At 43.1% G+C, this 21,600-nt stretch overlaps 2 protein-coding genes across 2 annotated transcripts in view; both read left to right on the top strand.

The window, feature by feature from the left end:
- LOC149435272 (uncharacterized) overlaps window positions 1-6,321 on the top strand; it is a 57,394-nt gene extending 51,073 nt beyond the window's left edge. Inside the window, exon 4 of the mRNA XM_089662848.1 lies at window positions 5,965-6,321. Within this exon, the coding sequence (XP_089518974.1) occupies window positions 5,965-6,321 (357 nt within the window). The remainder of the gene's footprint in view (window positions 1-5,964) is intronic.
- Window positions 6,322-8,981: 2,660 nt separating this feature from the next.
- Window positions 8,982-10,704, top strand: LOC149435271 (uncharacterized). The gene is made up of 2 exons (XM_089662847.1): window positions 8,982-9,550; window positions 10,606-10,704. Exons 1-2 carry the CDS (start codon window positions 8,984-8,986, stop codon window positions 10,702-10,704), a joined length of 666 nt encoding a protein of 221 aa, XP_089518973.1. The 5' UTR covers window positions 8,982-8,983.
- The last annotated feature ends 10,896 nt before the right edge of the window (window positions 10,705-21,600 follow it).

Below are 21,600 nucleotides of genomic sequence, written 5' to 3'. Positions count from 1 at the left end.
GCTTAAAATGTCCAGTTATTGATCTAAGGTAAATTTTTTTTTTGCACAGGTGGAAGAATGGCATTGAAGGTCACAGAAAAAAACCGAACCACTCAGCGGTCTTTCCTCTGGGAATTCAGTATTTCGTGTATACTTTCAATCCATCCCAACATCATCAGATGCTATGGCAACGCCTTCACCACCACCGACCACTTTGGATTTATCCAAGAATTGGCACCTTTTGGTGATCTGCTCTCCATGATTATACCAAATGTAAGTACATTAAGATTGAAGTATAGAGAATTATTTTTTCTTTGGTTTGCATAGAGTTAAGGAGAGTTACAACTCCTGTCAAGTTATTTTATGTTGTCTGTATCCTTTTGGAAAGATTTCCTTTCACTTCCTCGCCTAGAGATGCAACAGGAAGTGAGAGGAAACCCTTTTAGTTGACATTAGTAGAGGTGTCCATGTTGAAAGATTTTCACTTGCCTTTTGTTCTGACTACTCGTACTTGATCTGAGCACATACAGACATACTTATGACAAAAGAATCCATCCCTAGTCTAAAACTAAATATGTTGTAGCTATACATATCATTTAATTGTTTCTGGATAAATACTCTATATTTCCAATCTCTGGATAAGTAATCTGAAGTTCCCCTTTATTTTTTTAGGTGGGAATTCCAGACGATGCAGTAAAGAGGTGTTCTGTGCAAATTTCAAGTGCCCTTGAATTCATGTCAGAAAAAGGACTGGTGCACATGGATGTGAAGCCAGAGAATGTTTTAGTCTTTGACCGGGACTGCTATTCCATCAAGCTCACAGACTTTGGCCTTGCTAAGGTCAAAGGAACAGTGATTCGAGGCAAGTGTGGCACCGCGTCCTACATGGCTCCAGAAATGTTCCAAATTGACACTTCAGATGGCCTGGTTGTAGGTGGCAGCCTTGATGTGTGGGCGTTTGGAGTAGTCATCTGTTGTCTACTTACAGGAGAGCTTCCATGGGAGGATGCCATTCCAGACGATGAAAAATATCAAGGTTTTGTTGACTGGCAAAACAATGTCAAGAGTGAGAATCCTCCGGAAGCACTGACCAAGGTCGCCTCTGGGATACAAAGGATGATTAGTGATCTTCTGGCCATTGACCATACTAAAAGAAGTCGGACTACGGTAGTGCTGAAATACACAAAGGAAAGCTGGAAAGCAGAAAGCCCAGGTTTAGCCACAAGGCAAAAGGATGAAGATGCCATAGAAATCTATTCGTCTTTGGAATCTGATGAACCCTTGTGTGAGGCCTCCCACCAGAGCAGCAAATCCATTGTGTCAAGTTTCAGCTCCACATCTGGCCAGTTGATCATAGACACTTCTGAATCCCAGTCGGAGATGACTCCAGATCCACCCAAAGATGACATGGAAGAGGCACTAGTGATTTTTGACGATGAATTCTCTTTACACATTGGAGCAGAAATACACATTGAGTAAAGAAGAATTGGTGAGTGATGGCGCATCTGAAAGAACATCACATATGGTCAACTTTCTCAGGTATGTGGCTTTCTTGAGAAAATTAAAGCATCAAAAGATCCTATATGTATTTTGTAGTAGTCAGCTCCACAATTCAAACTTTTAGGGGCAAGCCACACTAGCATTTCTGATCTAAGTGTGTAGTCATTACTCTTTGTCCCACCATATTACCACTGTTGAACTGACCACATGCAGTTTGTCATTATAAATTTAATTTTCTTGTTTGCATTTCACAGATAATTTCTTTATTTTCTTCTAACAATATTTCTTTAATTTTTTTAGATGACAAGTCTTGACTATCCCCAATGGATGAACAAGACCCCTGCCTGGTACATGGGAGATGTAACTTGTACATATATAAGTAGTTACTCCTCCTTTGCACCGGGTGGTGCTCTTGATGTGTCTCTGTACAGAAAAATACAGTTTGATCCTGCCAGAAGTCCAGTGAGCTCCTAAATTCCTGTTTGAGCTAACAACACTTTTTCTGTTACACTGAAATTTCAAGCAAATCTTTCAGCCAGGTTTAGAAATACATTCCTGTATGCATACATTAGTAAGTCAACCACTTAGCCATATTTCTTGCATGAATTGGGTTCATCATCTCTTCATCTTTAATCCTCAGCAAACCAACCAGACTTGTTTAGGACAGTCAGGTACATAGAATCTTTAGAATGAAAGGTCAGCAGTGACTCTGTAATGATCTCATTAGAGGTTCTCTCTCTCACTCCCTTGTTTTTCCTTCTCTCTTTTTACCCCTTTTCCTCTCAAATTTCTATTGTCCTCTCCATCCTCCTTCCACTCCAATTTCCTGCTCTCTCTTTCCATTTTCTCTTTCTCTTCCCCTCTCTTTACCCCCCCCTTCACTCTCTCACTTTCCTCCACCCTCTCTCTCTCTCTCTTTCCATCCCTTCCAATCTTTTTCCTCTCTTTTCTCTCTTCCCCTCCTTTCTTTCACCCATCCTGTCCCCTTTCCTTTCTCTCTTTGCCTTCCCTACCCACCATTCTCGCTTCCTCTCTTTTCCATTTTTTCTTCCTCATTTCTACTCCTTCTCTCTCTCATCCTCCTCCCTTGTTCTCTCTCTCTTTCCCAATCTCTACCCTTCTTTCCTCTCCTCTCCTTTCCTCTCCTCGGATTTTTATAATCATAGTGGTATTAACCATTAAGAGGGTCCAATTATACTGTTTTCAAATATTACATACTTTCTATACATCAGGTATTTATACAGGGCAGGCGGCTTGCCCCCCCCCCCCCCAATTTTGTGGGGTCCCCTCATTGACTGGCCTCTCATGGTATGCCCGGATGCTCCCTCCCATTGCCTTTGTGCAGATGCATGTATCTTAAGGTATTTTAGTTGTCCAACTGGTCTGATATGTATTTTTTGCAGACCTGTGTAATAGTTACGTTGTTGATGTTCATGGCAACTCTTGCAATGGTTGCTAATGTAAGCAGTTGTCTCCCTTCCAATACTAAGATTATCATGCAAATTGGCAGTCCTGAGGGCCACAGTTGGACACCCCTAGTCCCAACAATGGAGGGTGGCTTCCATAAACATGACCAGTGTGATGGGAACAGTATCATCAGTCACACCTCAGCCAGGTGTTCTACATCCTCTTTACCATATCAGTTCACAAGTCCATCACCATTATTATGGTCAGTTCTGTCCTGGGGGTAAAAGTTCTCTCTATATTTAGCAACTACATTTTGCTATGAAGCAAAACCAAAGTGTATTTTAGTGAATATCACAATCTCTATTGTATTGTTACATTTACCTAAATTGTTACATTATTTGTTTTATATTTTTCACTACATTTCACATTTTAGGTGCTTCTTTTAGTGACCATCTCCATGCAGTAGGCCTCCTTGATGAACAACAGCTGACATGAGGGGGAAGCTACACAGCAAGTGTATTGATTGTATTCAGTCTGTTCAGACAGGTAGAACAATAATGAGAAGAGGTGAATTACAACAAATATGATAAGATGGAATCAGATTCTCCTTATAATGAGCCAATATGACTACCTTCCTGCAACCCGGTCTATTGTTATGTCATACAGTATCACCTGTAATTAATAGAATATCGCCCCTTGGCAGCTTACATTAAAATCAAACAATTCCCTTCTATCTTCAGAACCCGGACATACAATATAAGACATATTACACAACCACATTGATCAAACTCTAGCTAGTATATATTTCTCAGTACAAGAATGTAGTGGATTGTGATAAACAGTCCACGTTTTATTAGATGATCAGTAAAATGACAATTTTATAGTCTTGCTACTGTCTGTATCTTGCTCTTTAAATTCCTTACTCTCTTAAGTAAACAATCAGATATAGGTTGACAGAACAATGATGATAATTAAGATGGCGCCTTCATCCGGAGTCTCACCCTTGGTGACTCATTAGGAGAAAAGTATCTTTTAATGTAAACAACCCCCATAAAAGGGAATGAGTCTCTTTGGGGACAATGATTGGAAGGTATCAACACGGATGGACGAACACGCAGAAACCCAGTGGACTTTTCACCCAATCAATGTATATGCTTTGCCTGCATCATATGCCCTATAAATGATACTGTTAGTTCCTCAATAAAACAGAATTTTAGGAAGTTGGCATTACTGCGAAGTGTCAGTGTCTTACTTCCACGTGCACGTATTCTCATATTAATTTGGCTCACTGGTAGATCACGGTAAATGGTCTGTAAGTGACCTAGTCCAGGACATTTGGCGCCCAACGTGGGGCCCGGGTTCTGAACACCGGCTCAGCCCGACCCAGAGTGGATGAGGGGGACCGTGGAGCATTCCAGACGCGGAGACTGATCACCTCCGAAAGCGGTAAGTGAATTTTTATGTCTAATAATTCCTTACCTGCGTAGTCTGGAATTGCCCAGCGGGACTACTCACCCGTCTGGCTGTCCGTTGATCAGCAAAGTGACAGGTATACTTGCCCGGGGCTCCTTTGAACCCACCTGTCAGTGTAACGTCATCTACCAGTGTGATATGTCTTGTCTTTTGTGTTGTCTGTGTGTACCAGTGTGATTGTTTGGGTTGTTGTTGATGCGCCTGTGAGGGAGGGGAGAATTACGGCAAAATATTCCTCGTCAGGAGTGGACAGGATACACTCTGATTTGAGAGAGGGTGCCGGGCACTCGCAGTCGCGGTGATGGTGACTGTCGAGGGGAAACTCGTAGTCGCAGTAATGGTGACTCGAGGGAAAAAATAACCACAGCCAGGGATTGGCTTGTGGGGGAAAAAGAAAACTAAAAAAAAAAAAAAAAAACATTTTACTCCCGACAGGCGTGTCTGAAATACTATGTCATGATCACACTGTGTATGTGGATTAATGTTTGGTGTACACCGCGAAAGAGTGAGGATTGGTGCAAAGAAGTACAGTGACAATCGTAGCTCCTGATATATTGGTTTACAGGGTTAATGTACATTTTTCTCAGTGTAGCTGAAAAATAGGGAAGTTACTGGAGGAGAAGCAGGGGGGGCAAGTGCTGCGCTTAAACGTCTCACGACACAGCACTTTCAGAACAAGACAGAGTGACGGCTTTGGGGACCACCTTAGGGTCCCTGGGAGGGAAGTAAAACAAAATGGGACAGAAACTTATAAAGCCAGAGAACAGTTCGTTTGCTTGTGAACTGGTGGAGGAGAGAGAGGGACCAGAGTATGTAAAAAAGTTAAAACAGTTAAACAAGCTGGGTGGAACATGTAAGAATGGTGGGAGGTTGCAGGCGGAGGACTGGAGAAAGCTGTGTAAAGAGAAGAAAGGGCTTCTACTGAAATATAACATGTTAAAGACAGCAGAAACTTGGTTTAATGTGGCCCGCACCCTACACCAGGAGGGGTGGGTGGAGCAAAAACTGAATCAGGACAGGGGAGTTGTATATGTATATTACAGGAAAGGAGATGCGCCCGGCAAGGCGCCGCCCCCCTATGATGACGGCCCGTCCTAGAGGTGCGAGGCATGTGGAAATACAGGAAGGCCCCACCCCGAGAGTCCAGATTTTTGCATACCGTGTAGTCAGAACCTCCGGATATGTAAGGGGTGTTCAGTTAAGAATCCGGGGTGGGAGGAGATTTGCAAGGGATGTGACCGGAAGCTGACTATGCAACATCCGATGCTTCCAACTCCGTCACCTCCATTTCCGCCTCCGGCCCCCTGCCCCTTCCGCTTCCGCCCTCTTCAAAGATGGCGGCGCCCAGTGAGGCCACCGGAAGCCATGTTGACTCTGGGCTTAGTACACCGATACACCATACACACCTCATACCAGCTACCACCTTGTGCCCAGTGCTAACTGTCTCTGGCTCCCAACCACCTTCGGCCCTCCACACACCCCTAATGCCTGTAGTACCACCACCACCAAAACAAACAGAGGCTTCAGCCCAAGTTGAACTGAAGACACCCACAGAATGGCAGGGCTGGAATTTTACAGATGTGGTAACCCCTACCTCTCTGCCAGACAGAAGAGGATGGGCTCAAGAAAAGACAGTGGCTGCGGCAGTCCGCCAGGGTACCCGAGAGGATGATGCTGTTTCCATTTGTTCCCAACAGAATGATCCGTTCTCAGAAGGCCATGGTCCAGAAAGCAAACCACTCGTTCAACTTCCCCCAACCACACAACCCCATCGTCAAAAATTATCTATGTATGAGTCTGGAATGGGAGCAGACTCAGCACCTCATCCCTTTTCTTCCACTTACCACAATCCTGTCTATCGCCCCCAAGGATCTGAAGAAGACCATCCCCGCCCGGTGCCCAACCTACCTGATGCTCCTATCATGTATGTGGCCTTCACTCCGTCCCAAGCCTCCGCACTAGTCACAACTCTCCCGGACCCGGAGAAACACCCGATGCCTTTTTACCGGCGCATAGCCCAGATCCACAAGACCTATTCCACAGCCTGGAGGGATTTGGTCAGTCTGTGTGAGATCAAGGCTGGGGATGCATATTGGCCTATAATGGAAAAGGATCTCACCAGAGTAAAGCCAAATGAGGACACCACTTATGCCTCGGGAATTTCTTTCTGTGACCAGTTGCAGCAGTGGGCCAGAGAGAGACTGGCGGACCAGGCAACCACATTGCAGGACATTACCCAAGACAAGACTGAGTCGGTGGAAAAGTTCCATACCAGACTAACACAGGTGTTTACAGACCTGGGATTCAGTGTCCATAACAAGGTACATACTCAAATGCTGGCCTCTGCATTTGTATCAGGACTAAAGGAGTCTGTTCGCAAGGGTTTGATCACTGCCCGTCCAGAGTACCGTACCCTCCACCTGGATATACTGCTATTGGTGGCAAAAGGTCTAGAGACCGCCCAGGTGGCCCGGAAGCCGACACCACTCATGCTGTCGGCTGGAGAGCAGGTCTCCAGAAGAAACCCACTTATCTGCTTCAACTGTGGAAAACCGGGACATTTCAGAAGGGAATGCAGAGCTCCCAGACGTTCACGACGACCCAATGACTACAACTCAGGGTGGGAAGAGTCTGCAATGCCACCACCTCCACCGCTTCCAGGACCCCCACGCACAGGTCCTACCCAAGAACATCTAAACCTTCTCCAATAGGACAGGGGCAAACCTGTGTCCACTCCCCTTATGACAGTTTCTTCTCATGGATATTGTGCTAGTGGGCCCCTAGCACAGGTCAATGTCCCCATCGAGGGACATCCTACACAATTCTTAGTGGACACAGGTGCAGCCAGAAGCGTTTTGCGGAGAGAAGATTTACCCAATGAAACATACCTCTCAAACATTGATGTTTCCTGCGTTGGAGTAGACGGCTGCCCACAACGCAGTTGGCTTACAAAACCTCTACATATCGGCACCTTACCCAATCTTATGTCTCGTTTTGTGGTGTCAAATACTTGCCCGTTGAATCTGCTGGGAGCTGATGTCTTGTCCAGGTTGCAAGCAACTATATCCTACCAACCAGATGGCACCATTCAGCTCTCCACCCCCTTGGGAGAGGAAGACACCTCGGCTCTATGTTCATTACCACTGATGATGTCTCTACAAGAAGTTTCAGGCCACCCCTTGCCAGACCATGTAGAACAGGCCTTACAGGAGCTGCCACTCACTCTTTGGTCCACCGGCCCTGAGGATATTGGCCATCTGAAAGTTGCTCCAGTGTTAGTCCAGCTTAAGCCTGGAGCACCATTGCCACGGAAGCCTCAATACCCTCTGAAGCAAGCCCAGATGGACGCCATCTCCAAACAAGTCAATATACTTCTGGAAAATGGGGCATTAATTCCCTGTGTGTCCCCATGCAATACACCCCTTTTCCCAGTGAAGAAAAGAACTCCAAAAGGTGAGCCCACCAAATATCGCATGGTTCAAGATCTGAGGGCAGTCAACGAGGCAACTATTTTGGAAACCCCCATTGTACCAAACCCCCACACCCTGCTTGCAGGGGTACCTCCCACAGCCCAAGTGTTCACAGTTATTGACTTGGCAAATGCCTTCTTCAGTGTTCCGCTGGACCCCTCTTGCATGTATCTCTTCGCCTTTACCCATGCTGGCCGACAGTATACCTGGAGAGTTATGCCCCAAGGGGCCCAAAATTCGCCAAGCCAATTTACAAAGGCCATGACAACTATCCTCAGCACCTGGCAACAGTCACACCCGGAAGTCATAGTGCTCCAATATGTGGATGACTTGCTCCTATGTGCCACCAACCATTCTGAAGGAAAAATCGCCTCTCTGAGCCTCCTCCACCACCTGGCTGAACAGGGCTGCAAGGTTTCTAAGGACAAGTTACAGTGGTGCCAAACTTCTGTCATTTTCTTGGGACATTGCATTTCCCAAGCCACTCGTCACCTCACACCGGATAGAGTACGGGCTATCCAGAATGTCCCAATATCTCAGGGACCAAAAACCCTGCATGCTTTTCTAGGGTTGGTTTCCTATTGTCGTTCCTGGATCCCAGAAGCTTCCGTCTTGATGCAGTCCCTTTATGATGCCCTGAAATCTGAACCCTTTTCCCTGACAGAAGAAGCTGTACTTGATTTCCATCGCCTGAAAAAAGCCATCTCCACTGCACCTGCATTAGGTCTACCAGATTATGATGAGCCCTTCAAGCTTTTTGTGGCTGAGAGACAGGGTCATGCAACAGGAGTTCTGGCACAACGCCATGGGGGTCGCCTCCGGCCTCTGGGTTATTACTCCTGCAGGCTAGACCCGGTTGCACGAGGTGGTCCCTCCTGTCTGAGGGCTGCTTTTGCTGCTCATCTTCTTCTGGATAAAATGGCAGATTTGGTCTTAGGACATCCACTCACACTTCTGGCCCCCCATGACATTACCGCAATACTGAACCAAACCCAACCAAAACATCTATCTGCCGCCAGGCATCTGCGACTGCAAGGCTCCCTTCTTTTACCTGATCATGTCACCCTGGTCAGATGCACCCAGATAAACCCTGCAACTCTTCTCCCTCTTCCAGGGGGGGGGGGGTAGACGAAGTAGAAGAAGACACCAAAGACATGGCACCAGAGGATGTGGTACATGACTGTTTGGAACTTATGCAGGCAGAAACTACACACCTACCAACAGTCCATGATACGCCCCTATCAAATCCTGACCTAATACTTTTTGTGGATGGATCCCGTTTTGCAGATAATGCTGGCACCTACCACACTGGATATGCTGTGACTACCGACACAATGGTACTGCAAGCTAGACCTCTTCCACCTTTCATGTCTGCGCAAGAGGCTGAACTAAGGGCCCTCACCAAAGCCTGTGAATTAACAAAAGGACAGACAGCTAACATTTACACGGACTCCAGATATGCACCGGGGGTTGCACTGGATTTTGGCCTAATCTGGAAAATGAGGGGCTTTCTCACGGCAGCTGGGACTCCTGTAAAGCATGGAAAGGCGATCAACCACCTTATGGAAGCACTTTTACTACCAGCCCAAGTAGCCATACTGAAGGTGAAGGCCCACGGTAAATTGACCACTATGGAAGCAAAAGGAAATCATCTGGCAGACATGGCTGCTAAGCAAGCTGCGGTCAGGGAGCAGGAAGAGGGTGAAGAGATGTGCAGTGAGGTGATGTCTGTGTTAATTCATCAGCCCAAGGACAACCAACTCCAGGAAGCCAGGATAATGCTTCAGAAGAAGAAAGGAAGGAATGGATGCAGAAAGGAGCAGTTGAGGACAAAGGATTTTGGGTGGTGGGGAAGAAGGTTTTGCTCCCCCGATCCTTATATCCGGCAACAGTGCAGTGGGCACATGGAGCGTCACACCTGTCCAAGATGCTAATGAACTCTTTGATCAGTAAATACTATGTGGCACCCGGAATTACGGCTTACACAGACAGATTCTGTAAGTCTTGTGTTGTATGTGCCAAGTGCAATCCTGGAAGACCTGAGAAACCTCCAAGCAAGCATCTGGCTAGGGTACTATATCCATTTCAGAGGATCCAGATAGATCATATCCAGATGCCAAAAAGTGGACGATTTGAATATGCCCTAGTGGTGGTGGATATGTTCTCAGGATGGCCAGAGGCATTCGCAGTAACCAACCAGACGGCAAGAACCACTGCCAAGAAGCTGCTCACGGAGATAGTCTGCAGATATGGAGTGCCCGAGGTGGTTGGAAGCGATCAGGGACCGGCTTTTACTGCCAATGTCACGAAAGAGATCTGGGGGGCTCTGGGGGTCACACTTGCGTTTCACACACCCTATCATCCCCAGAGTAGTGGGAAGGTAGAGCGCCTAAATGGGGTCCTGAAGTCAAGAATGTTAAAAATGGCCCAAGAGGTAGGCATGGGATGGCCGGACAGCTTGCCTATTGCTCTTTTCAGCGTTAGATACACACCAAGGGGAAGTCATGGGTTGTCTCCCTATGAGATTTTGTTTGGGTCCGCCCCTAGACTGGGTACCTACTATCCTCAACAATTACAGTTGCAGTCTGACTCGTTGACAAAGTATGTGATATCTTTGGCACGTGTGTTGACTAATATCCATGCGCAAGTTTTCTCCTCCATTCCAGATCCTGAGGCGGACACTGGAACGCACACTTTGCAACCTGGAGACTGGGTCTTGGTCAAGAAGTTTCTGCGGAAACACACATTGGAACCCAGATATGACGGTCCTTTCCAGGTGCTTCTGGTGACGGCCACCTCAGTGAAGCTAGAAGGAAAGAGTACCTGGATCCACGCCTCTCACTGCAAGAAAGTTGCACCCCCAGAAGACAACTAGAAACATGAGACTATACACATATATCCTTTTGTATGTGCTTTCGGGAATGGGTAGGGGACAAAGAGTGGCAATCACAAGGGAAGGTGGGACACCCGAACAGAGTGGCCTGATAACATTTTGATACAATTCTTCCAACACCCGTGTGGCCACTTTTGCCTTTGACTTCTGCTTCATAGCACCTTGTCCGAAACAACCTTGGCAGTGTACTACGTATCAGGATCACTCCAGTAGTATATATATATGTGTGACGGATGACTATTGGGGAGACAAATGCAGATACTGGGGCTCAGTAGGATGGAATACGGGGCCTGACTGGGGGTATAAACCGCTAAGTGCCTTAAACCGCAAAGATAAAAATGGGAAGAGCCTAATTGATAGATTGACTATATTTAAAAAAGGCACATGTTCATATGAAAACCCAACAGGGAGAACTATGCCACTCACCCTCACCATAGAGAACCCCAGCCCAGGAGATGAGGGGCTTTACTGGTTGGGATACTGGGGACATGGGGGAGTGATGGGACAATTCCGGATAAGGGATATGTATAGATCAAACCGATGGAAATCTTCCAGAGATACTGCTCCCACCTATAACCCACTTATGCCAAAGATCAAAACGTTGGCAGAGATGGTGGCCATAGCAAACCCTACATACGAAGATACTATAGCAGTAGAAACCGGCCTCTCAGACACTAATCTGTGGTTAGAATGGATGAGATACAATGCAAACTCGCATAATAAGTCCAACTGCTATGTGTGTGGGCATGCCAGACCACATCTGGGGACGGTGCCACTAACCCTACCAGATTCCATAGAGGAGTGTGTCTTAAGCCTGTATACTAACGTCTCTACGAACCAGTCTTTATGTGAGGACTGGAAGAAGCGTTACCCCTTAATCCAAGGAGACGAAAAGGCCCCAAATGGTTTAACTATATATCCCGGTAATTATACCTGCTATGCCAACTATGAGGGAGGAGGAAGGTTTCTGGGGAACTTCACAAAGGGATTCTGTGCTGCTTATAGTAAAGCCCGGTCAGATCTCACCCAGAACCAGGTCATGTCATTGGGGGATATATTCTGGATCTGTGGTGATCAGAAGATTAGGACCCGACTGATAGGGAAATGGAGAGGGGAATGTACCCTTGCCAATGCCATAATGCCATTGCACATCCTCTCAGATCCATTACTTAAGGGGCCGCCTAACCCCCCCCATGCAACCAAGCACAAACGAAGTGCCCCACAAGGGAGTTTTGACCCCCATGTCTATATAGATGCGATAGGAGTCCCAAGGGGGGTACCCGATGAATTCAAGGCCAGAGACCAGGTGGCCGCGGGATTTGAATCCCTATTCCTCTTCATCACTGAGAACAAGAATGTAGATTGGATAAACTACATCTACTATAATCAACAACGGTTTGTAAACTACACACGAGATGCCCTAAAGGGGATAGCAGAGCAGTTGGAGGCTACTTCTAACATGGTCTTTCAAAATCATATGACACTCGATATGTTATTAGCTGAAAAAGGGGGGTCTGTAAAATGATACCAAAGACCATGACCTGCTGTACGTATATCCCAGATAACACATGCCCAAATGGGAAGGTGACACTGGCCATCAAGAGGTTGGAGGACCTGTCAAATGAGCTTAAGGAAAACTCTGGTATTACACATCCCTGGGATCAGTGGTTTGGATGGCTGAGTGGCTGGCAGAAAGCCCTCGCCCAAGCAGGGGTGGTTATCCTGGGTATTATCATTCTAATGGCAATAGTCGCCTGCTGTGTGATCCCTTGCATTAAGAGGCTAATAGGAAAAGCTGTGAACGAGATCTCCCCTACATTCCTGAACTATAACAATGTTGAACTCCCCCGTGAAGAAAGGGAATCCTATACTCCCTTACAGACTATGGCCCCTGATCATCATATTTCAGACTTATAAAAAAAAAGGGAATGCTACAAATTCCCCCCCCCCCCTAACAGGCAACTATAAGCAGGGAAAGACAGTGCCTGACTGTGGCCTTCTCAGGACGTATCGAGACTCTAGGGATGGATTAGCCACTAAGGGGCTCTATATGCGTCTTAAAAGAGTTCCAGAGAGAGGGCCACCAGGCAGTTAGGACATCAGAAGATATAGGGACAGTCAGGAATAAAATAGCCATTTTAAGGGGGGATTGTAGTGGATTGTGATTGACAGTCCACGTTTTATTAGATGATCAGTAAAATGACAATTTTATAGTCTTGCTACTGTCTGTATCTTGCTCTTTAAATTCCTTACTCTCTTAAGTAAACAATCAGATATAGGTTGACAGAACAATGATGATAATTAAGATGGCGCCTTCATCCGGAGTCTCACCCTTGGTGACTCATTAGGAGAAAAGTATCTTTTAATGTAAACGACCCCCATAAAAGGGAATGAGTCTCTTTGGGGACAATGATTGGAAGGTATCAACACGGATGGACGAACACGCAGAAACCCAGTGGACTTTTCACCCAATCAATGTATATGCTTTGCCTGCATCATATGCCCTATAAATGATACTGTTAGTTCCTCAATAAAACAGAATTTTAGGAACTTGGCATTACTGCGAAGTGTCAGTGTCTTACTTCCACGTGCACGTATTCTCATATTAATTTGGCTCACTGGTAGATCACGGTAAATGGTCTGTAAGTGACCTAGTCCAGGACAAGAACTATTGATATCTACCAATGGAGATTTCACATAAACTCCTATTGTAACAGTCACCCCCTTGTAGCCAGTAAAACCAGACCACACATGTAATAATGGTTTATATGCAATCTCCTTTACGATTTATAGTTTTGCCTTTGTATTCTGAAGACTCTTTAAGCACAAAATGAAGTCTACTGACCCATTGGACCCCTTTGGAAGGCAGCAGGGAGGGGGACTAGACCCCATAGCCAGGCAGAATGGAGGCAGATTGGACCCCATTGGCAGGCAGCATGGAGGTAGACTCCAGTACAGCTCTGTGATCTCTTTTCCATAGATCTGGATCTCAATATCTGTAGTCCATCATTTGCTCTGGATGTACTAAATTCATAATCACAAAAGAAAAAAAAAATCACAGATCACAGTTCTCAGCAGTCCAATAATAAATAAGTCTGAAATGCGATCTGATCATGTTGCATTTTTTTCTTGAACATCCTTCCATAAAGATTTTAATTTGGTATAGCTGACTTAGTTAAGTCCTTTGGATCAGCTTTCTTGACTTCCTGAAATTATACTTTTTTAGTGTGAGCACAAATTATTATTATTATACAGGATTTATATAGCGCCAGCAGTTTGCTCAGCGCTTTACAATATAACGGGAGACAATACAGCAACAATACAGTTCAATACAAGAGGGATAGGAGGCCTGGGTATCCAAAGATACTCAGTCAAAGTTCTTCTTTTTGAACCTTTAAATATTCACATTGCTCAACCATCCAACAGCAGCAAATGTTAGCCTTGTCTTTCCATCACATTTACTGAATTTTATCGATAAGCCTTAATTTCACATCCTCCTGTGTCTGGTGCCATGGGCTTCCTTCATTACTTTTATCATTTCAGTCCTTTCTTCAACTTTACCAATCTTGTCCATCAACTTCTCCATAAAGTGCAAAATTTTTAGTAGCTATTCAACAGTACACCACCACCAAATAAAAAAAAACGTATCCCACAATGTTCTAAGACTGGAATATTCCAAACACAGGATGGAGACACAAAATTTAGAATAACAATGGTGTCTACTTTGAATAGCCAACACCTGATAGTCAATAGACAGAGGGGACATGATGAACAATGGTGATGGGATCCTGTATGTACAGTAAGCATGGAATGAACAATAGTACAGGTGGACCCCCCAGGAAGACAATAGGAACAGTAAACATTGGCAGTGTTATGCTAATAACTACCACAACCCATTCAACAGCCAATGTTAGGGGGGCAGTACACCTCAAAAGTCAACCTCAACTTATAATAATGTATTCTAGATGTAACAGATATTAAAAACACAATCCAACAAATACGTATCTGCTAAACTGACCACACATACACAGCTCCATACCCTAGAATGTTTTTTAGCCTTGCACAGAAAGACCAAAACTCATCTATTTAAAATAATTGGAAGTAATGAATTCATTTCCACTTTCCCAGCAATGAGAATGCTTAAAACATTAAAATCATCTCCATAAGTTTCTCCTAGTTTCACTTTCCTGCAAAATAAAATGGGGTTGATTTAGTAAAACTGGAGAGTGCAAAATCTGGTGCATCCCTGCATAGAAACCAATCAGCTTCCAGTTTTGTTTGTGTCAAAGCTTAATTGAATGAGCTGAAGTTAGAAGCTGATTGGCTGCCATGCAAAGTTGCACCAGATTTTTCACTCTCCAGTTTTTATAAATCAACCCCAATGCATTTCAGTGACACAAAATTTAAATAATGAAAAAACTGTTAAGGCTTTTATTAAAAAAAGTCAAGCTTTTTTACCTTATAAAAAAAAAAATATCATAGTGAGAAAAAATAAGTAAAAACTTTAGGAAAAAAAACAATCTTTCAATTCTTTCTTAATAAAAATATGTCACCAACAAAAACACAAACCCAAGAAACTGAAGTAAGTTGAGCACATTTTAAACAAATCAATTAAACCAAAAATTCCCACTACTGATATCCTCCCCATTAAATTGAACTGTGTTTAATGGTTCTTCCAATATATTTATGGGAGATCTAAATATTGAAAAACAATTCTGTGGTGTATCCTCCCTGTTTGTTTTGGAGGTCTTCTAATACCCACTATGTTGCACTGAAACCCTCAGTTGAGTGTTCTGACAAGTGGTCACAAATTAAGTTACCCAATCGATATACTTTACTAAATTATACCACTAGAGATAATAGATCCCAGAGAGTTCATTGTCTCAGCAACCTTTCAGCACATTTTTTTGGAGCAAGAATTACAGGGTCTCCAATGGTCAAGTTATGCATTCCTGGAAGGCTGGACACCCTTATTGCATATCTAACCAAGAGGATCCTTTGAAATGGATATCTGGAAAACAAAGATTTGGATCCCATTGTCTAGATAACTACCCAGGCACTGGATAGTCTCCACCTATTGTCACACTTTCAGGCATACAGTATCACCTGTAATTAATAATAGAATATCAAACAATTCCCATCTTTCTTCAGAACTTGGACAGATAAGACAACATATTACACAACCACATCCATCAAACTCTAAATAAAATATATTTCTTGTTATCAGATTATTTACATCTGTCAATGGAGATGTCACATAAACGTAGATTGTAACTCATGGGGACCATTATGTGTAATTCCACTTTAAGCTGAACATTGTCATATACAAATCTAAATGATTTACATTTTGTAGAAAGAGTGTCTATGCCATCCATTCTCAACTTTTTCAACAAGGAGGAACCTTTGACATAACTTCCAAGTCTCAGAGAACCTCTGCTAATAATAGATAGAGCTTCATCTCCGTGTACATCAGTGTGATGGTCAGTGGGAAGAATGTTCCTTACATTTGTGGTCAATGGAAGAAAATGCCACCTACAGATAGCTTGAAAAGATCATTGGTGTCAGTGGCAGAAATTGCTTCTTTCTCATAAAATTATGTCACCAACAAAAACACAAACCTAAGAAACTGAAGTAAGTTGAGCACATTTTTAAACATATCAAATTAAACCCAAAAATTCCTTCTGATATCCTCCCCATTCAATTGAATTGTTTTTGATGGTTCTTCCAACATATTTATGGGATATCTAAATATCTACAGATCTGGGTTCCTTGCCTCAACACTTGGTTTGTCATTCACCCAGAACATCATGTCAGTATGATATTTTCCATTACTTGATCTACACATGGCTTGTTCTAGGTCACTGACCCACCAAGTAGTGAAGAAATGATGAGGATGTTTGGAGATGAATCTCCAGAAATAAGCTCAGACATGGAAGCTCCAATATTTCTATCCTGACAGGTCCTTTTAATCCTGCAAACTCGTTTTCTATTGATTACAGTTTATAGTCATTTATTTTTTATTTTCAATCAAGTCATTTTTAAACTAACCCCATTGGTGTACAATGCTGCCAGAAATAAGACCTAATGGTATAAAAGAACAGTAAGAACCTACAGCCATTGTGACAATGAGATTTTTTTCATTTTTTTCATATTTCATTATCTGGTTAGTACTCCCTCTTGCATTAGTTATTTTAAAATTCTAAGTTCTTCTAAAAATATAAATCTTATAAAATAAAACTAATTTTCCATTTCATTGTTAATATGGTGGAAAGTTTCATTTTAAAATTCAGTAAAGTTTCAACATTCTTGGGTTTCATCATGTTTAATTGTATCACCTATTCTCTAGAAAACCTTTTAATATGCAAATCAGCAACAACAGTCCGGGTTTATTTACACAACATTTCTATTAGAAGTCAACCAATCAAAAACCTCCCTTCTCTGCCTTTCCCGCCCATCTCCCTTGTATAAAGCGGGCCTCTCCCTCCTCTAATAAGTGACTCTACTTCCAGAGATTCCGGTATACTCATCTACTACAGCCCAGCTGGAGATTTGGTGACGTTGTCCGGAGCTGATCTGCAGAGGAACCCAATACTCAAAGAAAACTGATTTGACTTCATCACAGCGGAATCTTCACCACATTAAGGTAAGGTCACTTTCATCCTTTTCTTTTTTTTCTCTCCAGGACACTATGGCCTCCAGTGCTTATTATGTGGAACGTCTTCTGGATAGAAAGGTCTCCTTCTATTCCCGAGGATTAAAGAAGATAGACTTAGAGAAGCACGTCCACATTGTGAAGAAACTTGGAGAAGGTGGATTTGGGAAAGTATTCTTGGCAAACGACAGGAAAACAGGTCAGTGAATAATTCTATCCACCATTTCAATATCCTCTATAAATATTTATGTATATGCATGTAAATACGATCTGCAACACATAGACTTTTTTTTCAAAAGCTCACTGATTTGTAGATGTACTCTAAAATATAAGCAGAAGTAAAGTAGAATTCCCATGTAACACTTTAAATGAAGAATAGCAGGAATATGGAGTGAACCTATATGGCCCAATGATAGAATTTATGACATCTTTATGAAAGGAATACATCTGGGTGCAAGAGATCTTTTTAGAATGATTTTCAAGTAAAATATCCAGAAATTACCGGCTTAAAATGTCCAGTTATTGATCTAAGGTAAATTTATTTTTTTTGCACAGGTGGAAGAATGGCATTGAAGGTCACAGAAAAAAACCGAACCACTCAGCGGTCTTTCCTCTGGGAATTCAGTATTTCGTGCTTACTTTCCATTCATCCTAACATCATCAGATGCTATGGCAACGCCTTCACCACCACCGACCACTTTGGATTTATTCAAGAATTGGCACCTTTTGGTGATCTGCTCTCCATGATTATACCAAATGTAAGTACATTAAGATTGAAGTATAGAGAATTATTTTTTCTTTGGTTTGCATAGAGTTAAGAAGAGTTACAACTCCTGTCAAGTTATTTTATGTTGTCTGTATCCTTTTGGAAAGATTTCCTTTCACTTCCTCGCCTAGAGATGCAACAGGAAGTGAGGGAAACTCTCTTAGTTGACATTAGTAGAGGTGTCCATGTTGAAAGATTTTCACTTGCCTTTTGTTCTGACTACTCGTACTTGTTCTGAGCACATACGGACATACTTATGACAAAAGAATCCATCCCTAGTCTAAAACTAAATATGTTGTAGCTATACATATCATTTAATTGTTTCTGGATAAATACTCTATATTTCCAATCTCTGAATAATTAATCTGAAGTTCCCCTTTATTTTTTTAGGTGGGAATTCCAGAAGATGCAGTAAAGAGGTGTTCTGTGCAAATTTCAAGTGCCCTTGAATTCATGTCAGAAAAAGGACTGGTGCACATGGATGTGAAGCCAGAGAATGTTTTAGTCTTTGACCGGGACTGCTATTCCATCAAGCTCACAGACTTTGGCCTTGCTAAGGTCAAAGGCACAGTGATTCGAGGCAAGTGTGGCACCATGTCCTTCATGGCTCCAGAAATGTTCCAAATTGACACTTCAGTTGGCCTGGTTGTAGGTGGCAGCCTTGATGTGTGGGCGTTTGGAGTAGTCATCTGTTGTCTACTTACAGGAGAGCTTCCATGGGAGGATGCCATTCCGGACGATGAAAAATATCAAGGTTTTGTTGACTGGCAAAACAATGTCAAGAGTGAGAATCCTCCGGAAGCATTGACCAAGGTCGCCTCTGGGATACAAAGGATGATTAGTGATCTTCTGGCCATTGACCATACTAAAAGAAGTCGGACTACGGAAGTGCTGAAATACACAAAGGAAAGCTGGAAAGCAGAAAGCCCAGGTTTAGCCACAAGGCAAAAGGATGAAGATGCCATAGAAATCTATTCGTCTTTGGAATCTGATGAACCCTTGTGTGAGGCCTCCCACCAGAGCAGCAAATCCATTGTGTCAAGTTTCAGCTCCACATCTGGCCAGTTGATCATAGACACTTCTGAATCCCAGTCGGAGATGACTCCAGATCCACCCAAAGATGACATGGAAGAGGCACTAGTGATTTTTGACGATGAATTCTCTTTACACATTGGAGCAGAAATACACATTGAGTAAAGAAGAATTGGTGAGTGATGGCACATCTGAAAGAACATCACATATGGTCAACTTTCTCAGGTATGTGGCTTTCTTGAGAAAATTAAAGCATCAAAAGATCCTATATGTATTTTGTAGTAGTCAGCTCCACAATTCAAACTTTTAGGGGCAAGCCACACTAGCATTTCTGATCTAAGTGTGTAGTCATTACTCTTTGTCCCACCATATTACCACTGTTGAACTGACCGCATGCAGTTTGTCATTATAAATTTAATTTTCTTGTTTGCATTTCACAGATCATTTCTTTATTTTCTTCTAACAATATTTCTTTAATTTTTTTAGATGACAAGTCTGGACTATCCCCAATGGATGAACAAGACCCCTGCCTGGTACATGGGAGATGTAACTTGTACATATATAAGTAGTTACTCCTTCTTTGCACTGGGTGGTGCTCTTGATGTGTCTCTGTACAGAAAAATACAGTTTGATCCTGCCAGAAGTCCAGTGAGCTCCTAAATTCCTGTTTGAGCTAACAACACTTTTTCTGTTGCACTGAAATTTCAAGCAAATCTTTCAGCCAGGTTTTGAAATACATGCCTATATGCATACATTAGTAAGTCAACCACTTAGCCATATTTCTTGCATGAATTTGGTTCATCATCTCTTCATCTTTAATCCTCAGCAAAACAACCAGACTTGTTTAGGACAGTCAGGTACATAGAATCTTTAGAATGAAAGGTCAGCAGTGACTCTGTAATGATCTCATTAGAGGTTCTCTCTCTCACTCCCTTGTTTTTCCTTCTCTCTTTTTATCCATTTTCCTCTCAACTTTCTTTTCTCCTCTCCATCCTCCTTCCACTCCAATTTCCTGCTCTCTCTTTCCATTTTCTCTTTCTCTTCCCCTCTCTTTACCCCCCCCCCCCCTTCACTCTCTCACTTTCCTCCACCCTCTCTCTCTCTCTCTCTTTCCATCCCTTCCAATCTTTTTCCTCTCTTTTCTCTCTTCCCCTCCTTTCTTTCACCCATCCTGTCCCCTTTCCTTTCTCTCTTTGCCTTCCCTACCCACCATTCTCGCTTCCTCTCTTTTCCATTCTTTCTTCCTCATTTCTACTCCTTCTCTCTCTCATCCTCCTCCCTTGTTCTCTCTCTCTTTCCCAATCTCTACCCTTCTCTCCTCTCCTCTCCTTTACTCTCCTCGGATTTTTATAATCATAGTGGTATTAACCATTAAGAGGGTCCAATTATACTGTTTTCAAATATTACATACTTTCTATACATCAGGTATTTATACAGGGCAGGCGGCTTGCCCCCCCCCCCCCAATTTTGTGGGGTCCCCTCATTGACTGGCCTCTCATGGTATGCCCGGATGCTCCCTCCCATTGCCTTTGTGCAGATGCATGTATCTTAAGGTATTTTAGTTGTCCAACTGGTCTGATATGTATTTTTTGCAGACCTGTGTAATAGTTGGGTTGTTGATGTTTATGGCAACTCTTGCAATGGTTGCTAATGTAAGCAGTTGTCTCCCTTCCAATACTAAGATTATCATGCAAAATTGGCATTCCTGAGGGCCACAGTTGGACACCCCTAGTCCCAACAATGGAGGGTGGCTTCCATAAACATGACCATTGTGATGGGAACAGTATCATCAGTCACACCCCAGCCAGGTGTTCTACATCCTCTTTACCATATCAGTTCACAAGTCCATCACCATTATTATGGTCAGTTCTGTCCTGGGGGTAAAAGTTCTCTCTATATTTAGCAACTACATTTTGCTATGAAGCAAAACCAAAGTGTATTTTAGTGAATATCACAATCTCTATTGTTACATTATTTGTTTTATATTTTTCACTACATTTCAGATTTTAGGTGCTTCTTTTAGTGACCATCTCCATGCAGTAGGCCTCCTTGATGAACAACAGCTGACATGAGGGGGAAGCTACACAGCAAGTGTATTGATTGTATTCAGTCTGTTCAGACAGGTAGAACAATAATGAGAAGAGGTGAATTACAACAAATATGATAAGATGGAATCAGATTCTCCTTATAATGAGCCAATATGACTACCTTCCTGCAACCCGGTCTATTGTTATCTCATACAGTATCACCTGTAATTAATAGAATATCGCCCCTTGGCAGCTTACATTAAAATCAAACAATTCCCATCTATCTTCAGAACCCGGACATACAATATAAGACGTATTACACAACCACATTGATCAAACTCTAGCTAATATATATTTCTCAGTACAAGAATGTAGTGGATTGTGATTGACAGTCCACGTTT

Source organism: Staurois parvus, unplaced genomic scaffold (assembly GCF_062004578.1).
Source record: "Staurois parvus isolate SC_StPar_1 unplaced genomic scaffold, SC_StPar_1.0 ptg001566l, whole genome shotgun sequence".
In the NCBI taxonomy this organism is placed as follows: domain Eukaryota; kingdom Metazoa; phylum Chordata; class Amphibia; order Anura; family Ranidae; genus Staurois; species Staurois parvus.
The sequence above is the reverse complement of the archived record's forward strand: the minus strand, read 5'-3'. Positions and strand labels throughout refer to the sequence as shown.

What these genes read in the sequence shown, in the direction of transcription:
- LOC149435271 (XM_089662847.1), top strand. Translation starts at nt 8,984, where the DNA reads ATGGCACCAGAGGATGTGGTACATGACTGTTTGGAACTTATGCAGGCA. An exon ending in GTGAAGAGATGTGCAGTGAG is followed by an intron (nt 9,551 to 10,605) that starts GTGATGTCTGTG and finishes GGTCCTTTCCAG; the next exon opens with GTGCTTCTGGTGACGGCCAC.